The sequence below is a fragment of the Dichotomopilus funicola genome, assembly GCF_033296635.1.
Source record: "Dichotomopilus funicola strain CBS 141.50 unplaced genomic scaffold C8A04scaffold_3, whole genome shotgun sequence".
In the NCBI taxonomy this organism is placed as follows: Eukaryota; Fungi; Ascomycota; class Sordariomycetes; order Sordariales; family Chaetomiaceae; genus Dichotomopilus; species Dichotomopilus funicola.
The window spans coordinates 384280-397497 of NW_026944024.1; the positions used below are offsets into that span (position 1 = coordinate 384280).

General features: G+C 53.6%; 5 protein-coding genes across 5 annotated transcripts; 3 read left to right on the forward strand and 2 right to left on the reverse strand.

The window, feature by feature from the left end:
• On the forward strand, positions 1–1558 carry C8A04DRAFT_34094 (uncharacterized protein; the record flags this gene model as incomplete). The annotated part of the gene is made up of 5 exons (XM_062782713.1): positions 1–406; positions 464–577; positions 636–753; positions 809–873; positions 930–1558. 5 exons carry the CDS (start codon positions 1–3, stop codon positions 1556–1558), a joined length of 1332 nt encoding a protein of 443 aa, XP_062640746.1.
• Positions 1559–3223: 1665 nt separating this feature from the next.
• C8A04DRAFT_24618 (uncharacterized protein) lies at positions 3224–4245 on the reverse strand (the record flags this gene model as incomplete). The annotated part of the gene is made up of 3 exons (XM_062779236.1): positions 3224–3846; positions 3928–4148; positions 4214–4245. The coding sequence occupies 3 exons, from the start codon at positions 4243–4245 to the stop codon at positions 3224–3226; spliced, it is 876 nt and encodes a 291-aa protein (XP_062640747.1).
• Positions 4246–4914: 669 nt separating this feature from the next.
• C8A04DRAFT_24619 (alpha carbonic anhydrase) lies at positions 4915–6147 on the reverse strand (the record flags this gene model as incomplete). Its single annotated transcript, XM_062779237.1, has 3 exons — positions 4915–5588; positions 5651–5942; positions 6007–6147. The coding sequence occupies 3 exons, from the start codon at positions 6145–6147 to the stop codon at positions 4915–4917; spliced, it is 1107 nt and encodes a 368-aa protein (XP_062640748.1).
• A 2883-nt stretch (positions 6148–9030) lies between these two features.
• C8A04DRAFT_24620 (uncharacterized protein) lies at positions 9031–10380 on the forward strand (the record flags this gene model as incomplete). Its single annotated transcript, XM_062779238.1, has 3 exons — positions 9031–9322; positions 9394–9744; positions 9836–10380. The coding sequence occupies 3 exons, from the start codon at positions 9031–9033 to the stop codon at positions 10378–10380; spliced, it is 1188 nt and encodes a 395-aa protein (XP_062640749.1).
• Positions 10381–12031: 1651 nt separating this feature from the next.
• Positions 12032–13213, forward strand: C8A04DRAFT_24621 (uncharacterized protein; the record flags this gene model as incomplete). The annotated part of the gene is made up of 1 exon (XM_062779239.1): positions 12032–13213. One exon carries the CDS (start codon positions 12032–12034, stop codon positions 13211–13213), a length of 1182 nt encoding a protein of 393 aa, XP_062640750.1.
• Between the last annotated feature and the right edge of the window lie 5 nt (positions 13214–13218).

A 13218-nucleotide genomic window follows, 5' to 3' on the forward strand; every position in this document is an offset into this window, starting at 1 on the left:
ATGACTCTCAAAGGCGATGCCCCCTGGGCGCTCGGCGTCATGTGGATGCTAGCCGGCTTGGTGTTCTGCTTCCTGATGCTGCGCCTCTACACCCGTATCGTCTGTCTCGCCTCCTACGGCATCGACGACCACGTCTATCTCACAGCCTTCGTCTTCCTCATCATCTTCACCATCTTCACAACGCTCTCGGGCCACTATGGGTTCGGCCAGACGATGGAGGAGATCGGGAGTATGGATATGGTGGTGAAAGCGACACTGTACGAATGTATCGGCCAAGGGTTTGCGATTGTCGGCATGGCCATTGCGAAGGCTTCGCTGGGGTTCTTCTTGTTGCGTTTGGTAACGATCCAGTGGCATAAGTTTGCGATTTGGTCTGCTATGACGCTTGTCATGTTGGCTTCCATTGGTGAGTTTCTCTGGCTAGAGATAACAGTTGGGTAATGTTGATACTAACTTCCAACAGCCCAGGTCCTCTGCTTCTGGCTTTCTTGCGTGCCTCTCAACTTTGTTTACGACCGCCGGATTCCGGGCGGTTACTGCCCCATCGACACCCACCCGACCTCTTACATTCTTTGCAGTAGGTTCTTCAGACGGTGAGGCAACGATGTGAACACATAGCTGACACAAGGACACAGTTTCTACGATTCTCGTCGACACTTTCTTCGCTGTCTTCCCTTGGATCATCGTGTGGCCGCTCCAGATGCCGCAGCGTGAAAAGTACACCATTGCGGGTAGTATGAGCTTGGGTTTGATGTAAGTACCGCCCAGCCTTTTACCACAAGAACAGAAGCTTACAATGTGTGCTTAGCGCCGCGGCTGCCGGTATTAAACGCACCACTGAAGTCGAGGGTCTCTACACTCCCAACTACCTCAGTAAGTCCTTTTGCTTCTCCTCTTTTTTCCGCCGACGTAGGCTAACAACCAAACAGAGGACAGCGTCGGCCTAATCGTCTGGTCCTCCGCCGAAATGGCCATCACCCTCATCTGCATCGGCATCCCCGTCTGCCGACCCCTCTACAAGCGTGCCTTCCGCCGCATGTTCGGCGAGTCCTCCTTCTCCGCCAACTACCCCAGCGGTAAGAAGTCCAACAACACAGGCGACAACAGCAAATCGGGCGAGAGCAACAACAAGCGCAACTCCGTACCCCTCCGCACCATCGGCGGCGGCCTGATCGGCTCCGACGGCAAGCCCCTCCAGCGCGGCCACGTCCGTAACTCCCGCCACATGACCGACGACGACACGGTGGTGGATATCGAGCGGGATCTGCACCAGCATGACAGCCGTGGTGGTGCGGGTAGCAGCTCGGATGATGTGAGCTTCACGGATGTTAAGTTGGGTGTCAATGGGCCGTTTACGACGACCACAGTGGGCGGCGGCAATACTCTAGAAGTTGGCACCGGCAGGCGGGACAGTGCGGGTGGTCATGGCCATACAGGTGGGCATGCGTCGGATGAGGAAATGCTGGAGGAATACCGGAACCGTGGGGATTTGGAGCAGGGGGGCGTGGGACATAACGGCATTATGGTTACGGAAACGTATAGGGTGGAGAGGTCGTGATGTTTTCTCGGTGGTGGTGGGCTCAAGGGCTGTTAAGCTCTTGGCGCTCGCCAGCTCAAGCGGACAGCAACCAAAATGTGTGCGTTTTCTTTTGGACTCCGCCTATTTTTGGAGGAGGTTTTTGTTTCTTTTCCTGGCTTGGCAAGGCCCTTCTTTAAGCGACCAGCGACCCTTCTTTTCGTTTTCACCGTTTCTAGACATTCTTTAATGCTCGGTGTTGTTGAGGGAGTTGTACGGTTATGTAGGATAGACCGAAGTTATGAATGTGACCACGGACGTGTTATGAACTTGACTCTGTTAATTAGTTCGCATGGCGTGGGGGTTGACGATTGTATTTTCGGTGATCCGCTGCGCCATGCAGCTTGGCGCGGGAGGTGTCTCAGTCGCTACGAGATATGAAACAGGTGATATAGGTGGCGTCGGTCAATCGATTCCGGAAGCTGGGGTGGTGCTGTAAAGTACATTACGCTTCGTACACTACATGGAAGTAGTGAACGTAGGGCGGAAAAGGCTGCACGTGTAAAGTAATCGCTAAATGGGGGTGGTTCCTTGAAGCGTCGAGCAATCGGATGTATTTATCTTAACGACCAAATATCTTGTCAGGCAAATCCAGCGCTGACTAATAATTAACGCCTAAAGGACAACCAGGGCAGGTGGCAGTATATAAGGAAGGTTCGTGGTCGTAGTTTCCAACAACAAAGCAAATCACGAGGATCGCCCCCCTGCTCGTAGCGTAGTGGTTAAGAGCTGTGTACCTAGTCGGTCGCTTCCCAGGGTGAAAAGGCTCCCCTGGGATTCGACTTACCACAGTTCTCTTTTTCGAATCCTGTTCGTGTCACGTTTTTGACCTTTTATTTTTTTTTTTTTTTCACTTTGATGTAGAGGGACTCCACTGGTATCAGAAATAAATCGGGCATTTTAACCATGCATGAATTCAAACTTTATGGCTCTTATCCACAGTACGGGAGATAATGATAAGCTAGCTATTCAAGTATGTATCATGTTCTATGTCCGTATTTCAATCATTGGAAAGCCAGGGACAATAACAAGAAGCTCATCGCCCCGTCAACTGCTATCGATCCGCTTGGTGGGAGAGTGAAGGCGCGACGAGACGACGCTCTCAACTCACCCGCCCAAGTTTGAGGTCTGCACAATTGCCAGCAAGTATTTGCTGAATCGCAACCATGAACAGTCGCCGCCTACCCTTAACCCGCTTCATACACACGCTGTGGCAAGCCTTATTCGGGACCTCGACAGTGATGTCGTGGCCTCTTTAAACAGGATTTGCCAGATACAAAGCATTCGAGACCATTTCCCTCTGCATCTCGCCCGGCTAACGGCGAAACCGAATGTGTTCCAGACAGACCAGGCCCCCAAAACAGCTAACTAGACAGCCTCAGACAGTCCCTCGTAGCGGCATCTCACAGCCATCTCCGGGAAGGCCACAACACACTCCGAATGACGACACAATCACGCCTGCTTTGCGCCACAGTGACTGGGTCCAATCAGTCGCGTTCTCATCAGACGGTAGCCGACTCGCATCTGGATCACACGCTATCTGTATCTGGGATATGAAGTTGGGAAATGAGATCCAGAGGCTTGACGGCCGGCCACAGCGGCTCAGTTCAATCCCGCTGCCCTCGGCAGTAACCCACGGCGATCTGCTTAGCCTTTGGGGTTGAATACCACGGTCCGGATGGAGGCGGTATCATCCTCCTCGCTGCGCCGGGGCGTGCCCTCCGCGGGGTCCAGTTCCTCGTTGCCGTCGCTGGTGTCCTCTAGCGCGGTTGTGAGCTCAGCAGACAGCTCCTTCCGCCTACCTTCAAAGTAGGCTTGGAGTCTGTGGATTCCCTCCAGCCAGCGCTCTATCCTAGTCAGCTGGGGCTGGGGGGCGGTGTTGGCATTTTCCTCGGCGGCGGGGGTGTTGCCGGGTTTCTTGCGCTCCTTGCGGGCTGTCCGCTTGGCTTTTCGCTCCGCGTCGATCTTTAGGCGCTCGGACTCGTATTTGTCCAGGGCCTTTAAGTCGATCGTTCGGAGTGGGCTGTCCGATAGAAGCGGGATTCTGGCTGCTACTGGGCGTGTTGGGGCGAGCGGGCGGATTGGGGAGGTCGGGAGGACGGATGGCTCCACCGCAGCGTGACGGGCCGCATGACGGGCCTTTCTGGTCTCTCTCCTGGCATCTTTGAGTTCATGCTGGAATCTGCACTCGGTTCGGGGAGGCCGGTTGAGGTTGGGAGCGGGGCAGCCGATAGATTGGCATGCCTCGCAAAGCTCCGTAGCACGGAAGTCTGGTTTATTATGTTAGTCTGTTTTGGCTTCTCTCCCTTTTCTTGCTTGTCTGTAAAGGGGGAAAGATGAGGCTGACGTACGGAGAAAGTCCTCCCCGCAGGGTCCCTTGGGACATTTGGGGGGTTTGCGGAAGAATGTGTTGATGAAACTGGGCTGGTTGCAGTACTCATCACACCAGGTGTAACTACGCGTAAAGGTGCGTTTGACGATGGTGTGGCCTTCTACCTCCGCGAGGGGAAAGTGCTTTTGCGAGTCTTTGTCGGCGCCCAGCGACATCTCCCTGGCATGGTCCTCACAAGGACTGATTAATTATATGTCAGTCTGGGATTGTAACTTCGTGGTTGGGGAGGTTAAGTGTAAACTTACCACCAGTGGAGAATAAAGTTCCGTGCGCACATGGTTGCGGTGGATAGTGATGGAAGGTATAATTTGATGAGGATGATGTTTTGGTTTTGGATGGGATATTTCCTGCGATTGTTCTAGGAAAGACGGATACACAAGTGAAAAGATCGAGCCATTTTTAAGGGGATTCCCAATCCATTTATACTCCGGCGAACAAGAGGTATGGGCTGCCCGACTGGCGTAAGGTTCGACCTGCTCGAACCTTATGAAGGGTGCATAAGGGACCTGCCAGTCGTCATGATATGACGCAAGATTCTCGTACTCTCGATCACTAACTATCTCTAGATATGACCTGAGATCAGACATGCATACTGCAGACAAGGCTTTTTTTAGAAAGTCCTAGCTTGGGAAACGGCGAATAGGCTCTAAGGTTACCTATGCTGTTCGCTCGAGCGGAAATGGGGACCCCTTCTCCCACGTTGACAACCACATTGATGTATTATTGGATGGCTTATAGTACCGAACAAAGTGAAAAGCAATCCGATCCTCTTGATTGGGGTATCTGAACCTAACTCGTACAACACCACCTAGTGCGTCTAAAAATAACAAAAAGAAAAACTGACAAAAAAAAGAAAAAAGAAACTGACACTCAAGACCCCTTCCACACGTACACCTCCTCACTCACCACTCATACATACCCAAAACCATACAACCCTTCATCCTCTTTAATACGCCCTCCTCCTCGCAGGCGTAACCTTCATCATCCCCCCACCAGTCCCCGTCCCCGCAACAACCGGCGCCGAAGTCTCCATAGTCGTAGTCGTCGTAACCGTAGTCCTTCCCGCCCCATTACCACCTCCCTCTCCCATCGGCACCATCACCGGCGCAGGCGCCACAGCCACCACCCCCTGCGCATTCCCCATCGCCATAGCCTCCACAGCCGCCTTCGACGCCCCCAACGAAGAAATCATCAAGATATTCGGCTCGCCCAGCTTATTCTGTGGAAACCGTGAGTTGAAACCGATTACGTCACGGACTTTGAGGAAGGTCTCGGGGGCTATGGCCATACGGGCCGCGGACACGAACCAGCGCACGCCTTCGGTGCAGGGCGGGGTGGTCAGGGAGCCGGAGTAGGATTGGAAGGTGTTGGATTGGGCGGTGAGGAGGGTTTGGAGGGTGGAGGAGAGGGGGAGGGCGGGGGTGGTGGTTTTTGTGCCTGGGGTGGTGATGGAGGTGATGGTGGAGAAGATTGATTCGAGGAAGGGGGTTGGGGTCAGGGTGGAGTTGTTGGCGTTGGCGTTGTTGTTGTTGTTGGTGGTGGAAGGGGGGGCGATGTTGATGTAGACGCCGATGACGGCGACTTCTTGTTGGGTGCTTTGGAATACCATGTGCATTTCCACTTGGGATTGTTAGCGCGGATGATATAAAAAGGGGGGCTGAAAGGAGGAAGGAAATACACACTCGCTTGGCTGGTACCGTTGTCGAGGTGCTCGCTGGGAAGATGGAAATGGAACTGCTGCAGCTCGAAATCTTTGTTGTCGACCTTCAGTGTGCCACCTTTGGCGATGACCTCGACGGTTGTGCCGAGATTCTCAAACTCGGCACCCTCGGGAATATCCGGGATCGACAGCTGGATGTCTGAGCTCTTCATCAAGGTGAACTGCCCGTCGATCATGTCGATGGGCGACTGGTGAGTGCCTGTCGCGCAGCCGATATTGGCTGGCGACTCGAGCGATGCCCAATTCAAGGGGCCCTGTGCTTGTCAGTCGACTGTTCTCGTCGTCATCGGTGTAAGTCAAGTTGGGGGTATGGCATACATTAAGACCGGTGTAGCCAAACTTGTTAACCTTGACGGTTCCGTCCTCGGCCCGGGGTGAAAGAAAGGTCCCGTGGGCGCATGATGCGAGCGCCTGCGTCGCTGTTACCGCCAGGAGTAGGGCTTGAAGAGAGAAGCCCATGATGAATGAATGAAAGGCTCGGAAAACGAAGGGTATAAGGAGCGTCGTAAAAACCTTGCGAGATAACTAAAAGGAGTGTATCAAAGCGAAACGAAGGTCCCAGACCGTTGCCGAAGCCAACAAAACAGAAGTGAAGAAAATAACGAAATAGAAATGAAAACAAGAACAATGAAGAAAGCAATCCCGTCGCTCATCCCGCAAAGCCAAAAGGGCGACAGATCCTCTATGTATGTAGCCACAGCACACGACCAGCCCGACGGCATCGACACGGCCCCTGGGCGCAACCCCGTGTTTGGGTCCAGGGGCCGGCCCCGTCCCTCCCGCGCTCGGCCACGGCAGCCTCGGCGTCGCTGACAAACAGAACAGCGCTGACGAATAACACACACAAACACCACCAAACACCCCAAATCGAGAAATACGATATAAACCTCCTCCGGGAGCTCAGGCAAAATCAGGCCATTTCTCCTTATCTTTACACTTTACTCCTTTCCAAGGGGAAGCCAAGCGTAAGAGCTGGCGCGCGTCGTGCAACTGCTGCTACAGCCAAGGCGTGTTGTGCCGCAGCATCGCGAAGCTTGGCCAGCTTGGCCGACTTGGCGGCCGAATCTGAGGAAAACCAGACCGACCGGCCAGTCTTTATCGGTGGGCACCAAAAACGGTCGAAATAGGGGGCAGGCTTAAGTGTCGCCTAAGAGATAGGGAATGCGAAGGTTGGGGGCTGGATCTGTGCGGAGGAGTCCTAATGGGGGTTTACAAAGAATTCTCGACTGGGTGGTCATCAAACGGGCGAATGTACCGACACTTTGGGACGACCTGGACATTAGTGTTGAACGATTAAGGGCCAAAAGTTGACGTGTTCGGCAAAAGCCCTCTCGGAAAGGGGCCCGGATCAAGTGTTCGGTGCGTCAGACCACCCGTTCGAGGTGGTTCAAGCGGTCCATGCGTGTCGGTCCTGCCAATGGAACTCGGACGGGTATGAAACAGATTACCGGATTAGGAATGTGGGCATCAAAGAGCAAGAGCAGACCCCAGTTGATATGCTCGAGGAGTCGCATTGGAAGTCGATGAGAGCATAGAGGTTGCTGCACTTGATGCAATTCTTCGGATGAACACCAATGACATGGGACAAATGCTTGTTTGGCGAGTTGGCATCATGAGATAGAGATAAAGGTCGCCAAGGTTGTCGCCGTTGAATGTCTCGGGTCTGGCTCCGAATAATGCCAAGCGTACACCCGAGACATCATTGTCTCGGCCAGAAGCTTAGCATTTGGGGGTTGCTTGTTGCAACTTCGCAGGTGAAATTAAGGGACGCTGAGTAATAGGCATTCTATGGATGACTTGGCGTTTAGAATTCAAGACGAATGACTTGGTTGATGATTATATCAACTTCTTCTAAGATCTGGGAAGTCCATGTTGATGTTTCGGGGGCCGGTTCCTTATCAAGCCCGGTTGATTCTCTGTGGGTTGTCGTGATGTGCTTGGCAGCAGAATTTGTGGTGTCTTTTATGCCAATGACACGACGTAGACACATACAACAGGCCTTCGGCGGGGGTTTCCAATTTAAGATGAATTCGAAAGGAGAGCAGGAGTTGACGATGTTTGGATTCAACTGACATGGGGTTCTTGTCGTCGATTGATAGCTGATTACTAGCAAACAGGCATTTCAATTGTCGAGGAATGGAACTTGACTCTAAAAGGAGGAAAATTGATGCAGTACGATGCAATTCCCGTTCGGCCGATGCTTCGATCTTGCTCGTTGAGGTAAATGGTTGATATTGTGGCCGATGGTGGTTTTGGCGCTCCAACTGGTGCCAAGTTGGTATTAGGCAGACACAATAGAATGGGTTTGCGGCGCGCCCTCAATTCCCAAGCCTAGACTAACGAAACCATCACAATTCCTCAACCATCCCTTACCGATTGTCGAAATATCCTGCCAAGATGGGTATCCGGCACGTTCAAAACCAAGGTATTATCCTCGGCCCAGTTCTGTGACACACGGAATGACTAACCCCCATGATAATCCAGGCAGTTCCTCAATTCCGAGCGCATCTCGGCCGAAGGCCATCAACACCCCACCAAGCCCAATCCATTATCCCTCAACCCCCTATAATTTCGAAGCCATCACCTCGAATCGCAACATCGCCTCGTCGCTATCGACCGATACATATCGCTCCTCCCGGAGTTAACGGGCCTTGGCGGGGTTCGGACCACGACAACGTGATCGCCGCTAAGATGGCATCACACCCAACTCCTCAGAATCAAGCGACGGAACACAGAACAGAGATAGCGATATCGGGTACGGCACGCCGCGAGACCCAAAAATCATCGGCTTTGTCATCAAACTGTTCGCATAGGACACGCATACGAGGGGTTTTGGGGGAGCGTTTGCAACGAACGGTTGTGGGTTGGCCTGTTGGTGTGAAGGCATGTTCGTGGTGCACGATGGCGACATCAACGGTCCCCACGCGGGGGGAACACGGGGAGCGCAGGGCACGACAACACCACATTGGCTGCGTGCTGGTGGGATGGTGGGTTTTTCGAGGGGTCGAGTCGTCGTTGAGCTCGCACGTCAGAGAGCTCGTGGTTTTCACCATTGCATTGAAACGGTGCGTGGTGGGCTGTAAAGGGTGGAGGTCGTCGACGAATGCGGAAATAGTCGTGCTGTTGCCGGATCACGCAAGACAATTCGATATCTCGGCCAGCCGAAAGCGAGAGCGATGAGTCGGAGGGGTTGGAATTGGAAAGGGGGTATAAAATGAGGCAATCCGGTGTTGATGAGGGGCAGTCTTGATGGCCAGAAGAGCAGTTTTGTGAACTCGCCGTACCCCGAGACGCCTCACGCAAACATTCCTCCTATCACTCAACCACACACCATACGTCAGGATGGCCCCCTCCGCCGTGGAGACCGCGCAGCAAACGGTCGAAACCATCAAGCAGAAGGTGTTGACGCACAATGACAAGCCCCAGACGATCTCGCTCAGCGGACTCCCTGAGGAGCCCCTGCCCGAGCGTCTCGAGGGCCACAAGGAGCCCCTGAAGCTGTCGGGTGCTTTGGACAAGTTCGAGCACTTCGACGTGACTCCCGTCATTGGCCGCGAGTATGCCAACGTCGACCTGGCTGAGCTGCTGTCCGCGCCCAACTCGGATGAGCTGCTGCGGGACTTGGCTATCACCAGTAGGTATCCTTAATTGCGAGGGTACACATACCCAAGGAGTCCACCATGGTGCTAACAAACACACCTACAGTTTCCCAGCGCGGTGTGGTCTTCTTCCGCAAGCAAGACAACCTCACCGATGACCTGCAAAAGGTGTTGGTCGACCGGCTAGGCAAGCTGTCGGGCAAGCCGTCAACGTCCGGTCTCCATATCCACCCCATCAGCAACGCGGCGCGCGATCACGGCGGCAAGGACAACGAGATCAGTGTGATTTCTTCCCAGCAGAACAAGAGACTATATGCGCACAGGTCCCAGGGTGCTCTCGGCGCCGGCCGTTGGCGCCAGAACGGCAAACGGGAGTGGCACTCGGACATTACGTTTGAGCCGGTCCCGAGTGACTATGCGCTGCTGCGGCTGACTGAGCTGCCCAAGACTGGTGGTGGTGAGTTCCCTCTTTCCCACACTTATTCTCAAACTCGAATCCACGACAGAAAGAATCGCAATGTGGACAACCACGCTAACAATCAAAACAGACACCCTCTGGGCCTCCGGCTACGAGCTCTACGACCGCATCTCCCCACCCCTGCGCGCCTTCCTCGACACCCTAACAGCCTACTACGCCCAACCACTCTTCAACGACGCAGCCAAGCGCAACAACTTCGACCTCTACACCGCTGAGCGCGGCGCGCCCGAGAACGTCGGCGAGGCCCTCGAAGCCGTGCACCCAGTCATCCGCACCAACCCCGTCACAGGCTGGCGTTCCGTCTTCGCCGTGGGCCACCACGTTTCCCGCATCCACGGCCTCTCGGACGAAGAGAGCAAGCACTTTTTGGATTGGTTTGTGGAGCTTGTTGCCCAGAACCATGATCTGCAGGTGAGGTTCCGGTGGAAGGACGTGAATGATGTGGCGATCTGGGATAATCGGAGTGTATTCCATGCGGCGACCCCGGATTATGTGTTTGAGGAAGGGCTGGGTGAGAGGAGGGGCAGTCGGGCGGTTAGTTTGGGGGAGAGGCCGTACTTTGACCCGGCGAGTACGAGCCGGAGGCAGGCGTTGCGGAAGGAGGCGCAGGCTTAGCTAGAATGGGAGCGAGTAATCGATAAATAAATGAATTATGCATTTGTGACATGCTTTGGCCCTAGGCCTCTTTTGTGTTGTCAATTCATCGTCTCAGCCACAAGAACCTGCTGGCATAAGAACCCTTCAAGGCGGTGCTGAATAATAATTTGGCACTTCGAGTTTCGAGGCTTCCCAACAACTCAACCCTCCAAAATAGAATAACTATAACTAAGCTACTAATTATGTCAAGAAATTGAAAGAATCAAAGGGGTGGGACGTAAATTAAGAAAACGACCAAAACGCAGTGTTAGTTCAGGATTATATTTCATAATCTACGCCCTCATCGGGCAATTAACTAGCGTAAAGAGCGAGTAAACAAGCCAAGTTGAATCTTGCTGTTCGAGTTACGTACCTGACCTTAGCTGAAGTCGATCTGCGATTACATTACTTCTCTTTACGATTTCCCATTCCCTTTCCTAGAGGCTTTTTATCGACAGTGGCTTGTATATTTTTAACACACCTTCTCATGGAAACCACTTCAATGTTCATCCCAGACTAACTAGTTACGTTAAATTTGTAAACCGAACAATACGTTGTGGCACCTTCGGCGAGTTTTGAAAGATGAAAAGACTGTGCTTAAAACTCCTGACAATCAGCCACGAAGGAATTATTAGAATGTACGCCCTATTGATCTCCTTCACACCACGTAAATCCTCCGGGCCAGCCATATTTTCTCACGAAGTACCGCGTTGAAAAATTATCAGAGACGATCCTTTCTGCGTAGTACCGATCCCGTTTTTCGATGCCGCAACCTCAATGCCTGGGTTACTTCCAACACCCGTATTAGGTAGGGATCGATCGCGCCCACTCTGGCTCTCGGCTCAGACCGCAAGGATAATTACGCCTTTTACCTTGTCCTCTATTTGTTTTGTTATCCTCTCTTTCCCATCCGAGATGCGTGCCCGAACCCGCCGAGCCGAATGGTGGGATTTTGCGCAATGCAAGTTAATTTACCCTCCATATTGACACCTGCTCGGAATGCCACCCGACTGCGGCAATTTCACAGCGCAAGAGAATAGCCGAACGGCTGCCCAAAATCTATTTACCCCGGGTTTTTGTGCAACGTGCCACCTGGGTTCCTGAATTATTCTCATGCATGGTAATAGAGCCTCTTCTTGGCTCTACTGCCAGTCCCTTCGGCACGGTGCGTCTCTGCGGGCTAAAATGCCGGCCGAATGTAACCTGGACAGGCCGGGATAGGCTCTCGCGAGGACGAGGAGGTTGATGTTGAGCAATTTTACTGTCCCGGTTATTGGAGCTGTTGTTTTTACAGTTGCGCTCAAAGGGGAGAAACTGTTATTATCCGCCCATGGGCATGTTATTTCCGTCTCAATCGCGGGAGCCGGTAGTTCAGGGGCCACAAACTTGGACGCATTTTGTTTTCTTTCGTGAGCTGCCGATATTAACTCGTACGTACATAATGGTTGAGAATTATTGCGCGGACTTTTCCCTCTACCCCTGGCTGATTGCTGGGCCTAGAATAGACATGCGTGATGCGAGGAAGAGCAATATAACATGACGGGAAAAGTGCTGTAGCCTGTCTCGCTCGGCTTCCGCGTTCTGACGAAGTGTAGTGCTGCTTGTCAACCACACCATCACCTGAACCGCGATGCGTTCCCTCACATTCCTGTTGGTGGTCCTCAGCACCATTGGGCTTGGCCTAGCCCAGCTCGAGGTCTCACCCGACGGCACCTGCGGCTCGACACAGCGTTACTCGTGTCTCGGCTCAGCCTACGGCAACTGCTGCTCGTCAACCGGCGAGTGTGGCTACACTGACGATGTATGTTTGACGGGATGCCAGGCCGAGTTTGGCCTCTGCGGCAGCGGCGTCGGCGGTCAGCCCAGCAGTACGACAGACCCCGGTGAGCCGTCAACAAGTGACGATACACCCCCAGAGGTCTCCACTGTCTTCGTCACCTCCATCATCCGAACCACCGAAGTCCAAAGCACCCTGGTGACCGTCACAACCACAGACGTGGAAGAAGTCACCACCACTATCCCGACCACCTCCGTCCAAACCAGCACCGTGATCGTCAACACCACCTCCACCGACTACACCACCACCACCTCCGTCAGCTACTCCATCGTCTTCGCCACGGTCTACAACACCATCAACGTAACTAGCACCTCCACCATCTGGCAAAACGCCACAACTACCACCACCCAAACCATCGACACAACCCAATACTTCAACGAAACCATCACCTCCACCCTCACCCAACCCATCACCATCACCTCCACCGCCGAATTCAACGTCACCAGCACCATCAACGCCACATCCACCGATTTTATCACCGAAACCACAACAGCCACACAAATCGAGACCGAAACCACCGAAATCCCTGTCACGGTGAACGTCACGGCCACGGATACGCAGTTCACCACGGAAACGGACCTCGTCACTGCCACGGAGCACACCACGGAGACGGATCTCTTCACGACCACTGCGGTGGAGACGCTGACTTCGACGGCGGTGTTCAATGAGACGGTGACGGTTACCGATACGGTTACTCCGTCTGCTCCGCCGCCTGTGACTGAGACAGAGACTGAGACTGAAACGGAGACGGAAACGGCAACGGAAACGGAGACTATCACGCAGACAGTGACCTTGCCGCCCGTTGACAGCAGTAGTAGTGTGCCCAGCAGCAGTGATACCCCGAGCAGCAGTGCCCAGCAGACGTTGACGTTATCCCCGAGTCCGGATCCTGAACCGGAGCCGGGCACGGAAACGGCTACGGAGACGGCGACGAGTGCTAGTCCCGCGGGGACGTTGACTGTTGGTGGCCCTTGAGCAAG